Source organism: Lucilia sericata, unplaced genomic scaffold, assembly GCF_015586225.1.
Source record: "Lucilia sericata isolate MDLA Ls3-8-SP2 unplaced genomic scaffold, ASM1558622v1 Contig001498F_arrow, whole genome shotgun sequence".
Lineage (NCBI taxonomy): Eukaryota > Metazoa > Arthropoda > Insecta > Diptera > Calliphoridae > Lucilia > Lucilia sericata.
The window spans coordinates 92,098-96,507 of record NW_023995426.1 but is presented as its reverse complement, the minus strand read 5'-3'; the positions used below and the strand labels follow the sequence as shown (position 1 = coordinate 96,507).

The 4,410-nt window shown below is 31.4% G+C and overlaps 1 protein-coding gene across 1 annotated transcript; it reads left to right on the top strand.

Moving 5' to 3' along the window:
* The first annotated feature begins 373 nt into the window (after window positions 1–373).
* Window positions 374–2,383, top strand: LOC119611633 (zinc finger protein 836-like). Its single transcript, XM_037967266.1, has 3 exons — window positions 374–729; window positions 787–1,428; window positions 1,497–2,383. The coding sequence occupies exons 1-3, from the start codon at window positions 499–501 to the stop codon at window positions 2,247–2,249; spliced, it is 1,626 nt and encodes a 541-aa protein (XP_037823194.1). The 5' UTR covers window positions 374–498; the 3' UTR covers window positions 2,250–2,383.
* Window positions 2,384–4,410: the final 2,027 nt, after the last annotated feature.

The following is a 4,410-nucleotide window of genomic DNA, read 5'->3' as shown; positions in this document are numbered from 1 at the left end:
GGAGCTAGGCACTATCCCACAAAAAGAGAATAACAGTTGCGGTGCGTAATTTTCCATGCCAGAGTACGTTGGTAGTGCAAAAAATGTTTTAAAACACTTTGTGTCGAAAAATAATGTCTCGAAAAATTTTATACTTAAGAAGTCAGTGTACTCATTTGAGTACACCCCTAAAACTCGCTTTCAACAAAAAATTTTTAAAATTTTTTTTCATTTTATGATTTTTTATGCTTGTTTTTATTAATAAATAAATCTAAAATCAAAAACTTAAAGCCGGTTTTCATTTGACCTCTAATGGGTTAAACTCAATTCTGGTAACACTGTTTTACATATTTTAAGATATAATGGATGGCAATACTGAACGGAGTAGATAAGAAGAAGCATTTGTTTACAAACAGAAAATTAGCTGTCAAACTAAAAATGTAAATTTAGGAAATAATTTAAAACAGCAACATTTTTAAGCAAATTTTAATAGAAATTTAAAATTAAATAACATTTAAAATGAACAAAGCGATGCGCAAAATAACCTATTATGAAAATATATTAGAATTTAAAGAAAATACCAAAGAAGAATTAAATCTAAATGAAATAAACAATTGGCAACTATGTCGAACCTGTTTGATAGACTCCAAGGAAGATGATGTAGATCTAGAAAAGATGAGAATAATGGATGTCATGGAAGGAAGTTTTCTGAGCATAAAGGAAATGCTAGTACAGACCACTAATATTAAGGTAATTGCAGGTGTACCAATTAATGAAATCTAAAATTTATGAACTTTAAAATTACAGATGTGTACTACCGAAAATCTACCCACAAAAGTTTGTAAGGAATGTTTTAGTAAAATCACAGCATTATATTATTTTTGTATACAAGTTCATAAAGCTGATAAGATTTTAATAAAATTGGACCATAAACTAAAAGGTTACAAGGATGAAGTGTCCGAATTTATAACAGAGGAAGTAAACAGTTGTAATGAAAATGAATTGCCTGAAGATAGTATACTACTCGAAGTCGAAGAACTTTTCGATATAGAAAATGTGGAGGATATTGCAAAAAATTTATCAGACCCAAACATAATGGATAAGGAAGAAGAGTCAAAGAAAGATTTGGAGAAAACTGTAGACGATAAGGAAAGTTTAGAATATTACGAAGATGTTGCACAATTAGAAGGAGCATTTTTAGCAGATGATGAGCTAGATGATGATATTAAAAGTGAAGAAGAAAATTATCTGGAAAAAGATCTTTTGGAGGCTCCTAGTACAAGTAGTAGTGAGCACGAGGAGGATGAAGTGGTTGTACCTCCAAAAATAGTTAATTGCCCTAAGAAAAGAAAAGTTTGCAAAGCGCCTCCCATGTCGGGTTATAGACACAAACAGCCACGTGTTACCAGTCCTCTTTTAACTGAAATCAGTTGCGCCATATGCCAAAATGTATGTAATATTTATAATTTTTCAAATTCAAACTTTTATTTACTAAGATTTAATTGGAAATTTCTTAGACTTTTGAACGCCAACAAGATCTTGTTAATCACGTTCGTTCATTGCATCCCAATTCAAAAGCTTATAAATGCCGAGTTTGTGGTAATCTCTTCTCCCACATACAGTCCTTATCACGACATATGAACAACCACAAAGAGGCAGTGGTGTTTAATGAGTGTGAATATTGTACGAAAACCTTTATACGTGTCGATGATTTAAAACGTCACTTAAGAGTTCATACTGGTGAGAGACCTTATGCCTGTTCGTTCTGCGAAAAATCCTTTCAGCAATCGACCGATTTAAAACTGCACGAGGAGAAACACTATCTAACAAAAACATTTGAATGCACCGAATGCAAAGCGATCTACACATCTCGTAATGGTTTGTATTTGCATAAAAGAAAACATCATAAACAAAAATCGGATATTGAAAAAGAACTTCGTTATGCTTGCAACTTGTGCGAAATGTCGTTTCAACAACCTCTCGATTTGAAAAATCATCAAAAGAAACACTTTCTATCGGAAATAATTAAGTGTGATCAATGTGAAAATACTTATATATCACGTAAGGGTTTAAGCTTGCATAAGAAAAAGCATCACAGTAGAAACGATGGCAGACAGACAGAAAACGAGAACGAAAAAGAAATGATTGATGAATTATTAGGATCAGAAGAGGTTGAGGGCGAAGAAAAGGAAACTGGTAAAGAAAAAGAGGAAGAAAGCTTGAGGATAGAAGGGGAAAAAGAATCCGTTAGGGAAGACGAATCCCAATGATGAAGGAAGATTAAGAAAAGTAGTTATAAATACGTTTTGTTATTTACAATTAAAATATATGTATGTATATAAGATCAAACAAGTATCTAAAATTCTGAATATTAAAAGAAATCGATTTTTTACTAAAAATTCAATGCCCTTAATGAAACTTTTTCCATATAATAATTTCTATAGAAAACTATTTGCTCAAGAAGACACTTTTTCTATAGAAAATTATCTGCTCAAGAAGACACTTTTTCTATAGAAAAATGTCTGCTCAAGAAGACACTTATTCTATAGAAAAATGTCTGCTCAAGAAGACACTTTTTCTAAAGAAAAATGTCTGCCCAAGAAGACACTTTTTCTATCGAAAAATGTCTGCCCAAGAAGACACTTTTTCTATAGAAAAATGTCTGCTCAAGAAGACACTTTTTCTATAGAAAAATGTCTGCTCAAGAACACACTATTTCTATAGAAAAATGTCTCCTCAAGAAGACACTTTTTCTATAGAAAAATGTCTGCTCAAGACGAAACTTTTTCTATAGAAAAATGTCTGCTCAAGACGAAACTTTTTCTATAGAAAAATGTCTGCTCAAGACGAAACTTTTTCTATAGAAAAATGTCTGCTCAAGACGAAACTTTTTCTATAGAAAAATGTCTGCTCAAGACGAAATATATGTATGTATATGAGATCAAACAAGTATCTAAAATTCTGAATATTAAAAGAAATCGATTTTTTACTAAAAATTCAATGCCCTTAATGAAACTTTTTCCATATAATAATTTCTATAGAAAACTATTTGCTCAAGAAGACACTTTTTCTATAGAAAAATGTCTGCTCAAGAAGACACTTTTTCTATAGAAAAATGTCTGCTCAAGAAGACATTTTTTCTATAGAAAAATGTCTGCTCAAGAAGACACTTTTTCTATAGAAAAATGTCTGCTCAAGAAGACACTTTTTCTATAGAAAAATGTCTGCTCAAGAAGACACTTTTTCTATAGAAATATGTCTGCTCAAGAAGACACTTTTTCTATAGAAAAATGTCTTTTCAAGAAGACACTTTTTCTATAGAAATATGTCTGCTCAAGAAGACACTTTTTCTATAGAAAATGTCTGCTCAAGAAGACACTTTTTCTATAGAAAAATGACTGCTCAAGAAGACACTTTTTCTATAGAAAAATGTCTGCTCAAGAAGACACTTTTTCTATAGAAAAATGCCTGCTCAAGAAGACACTTTTTCTATAGAAAAATGTCTGCTCCAGAAGACACTTTTTCTATAGAAAATGTCTGCTCAAGAAGACACTTTTTCTATAGAAAAATGACTGCTCAAGAAGACACTTTTTCTATAGAAAAATGTCTGCTCAAGAAGACACTTTTTCTATAGAGAAATGTCTGCTCAAGAAGACACTTTTTCTATAGAAAAATGTCTGCTCCAGAAGACACTTTTTCTATAGAGAAATGTCTGCTCAAGAAGACACTTTTTCTATAGAGAAATGTCTGCTCAAGAAGACACTTTTTCTATCGAAAAATGTCTGCCAAGAAGACACTTTTTCTATCGAAAAATGTCTGCTCAAGAAGACACTTTTTCTATCGAAAAATGTCTGCTCAAGAAGACACTTTTTCTGTAGAAAAATGTCTGCTCAAGAAGACACTTTTTCTATAGAAAAATGTCTGCTCAAGAAGACACTTTTTCTATAGAAAAATGTCTGCTCAAGAAGACACTTTTTCTATAGAAAAATGTCTGCTCAAGAAGACACTTTTTCTATAGAAAAATGTCTGCTCAAGAAGACACTTTTTCTATAGAAAAATGTCTGCTCAAGAAGACACTTTTTCTATAGAAAAATGTCTGCTCAAGAAGACACTTTTTCTATAGAAAAATGTCTGCTCAAGAAGATACTTTTTCTATAGAAAAATGTCTGCTCAAGAAGACACTTTTTCTATAGAAAAATGTCTGCTCAAGAAGACACTTTTTCTATAGAAAAATGTCTGCTCAAGAAGACACTTTTTCTATAGAAAAATGTCTGCTCAAGAAGACACTTTTTCTATAGAAAAATGTCTGCTCAAGAAGACACTTTTTCTATAGAAAAATGTCTGCTCAAGAAGACACTTTTCCTATAGAAAAATGTCTGCTCAAGAAGACACTTTTCCTATAGAAAAATGTCTGCTCAAGAAGACACTTTT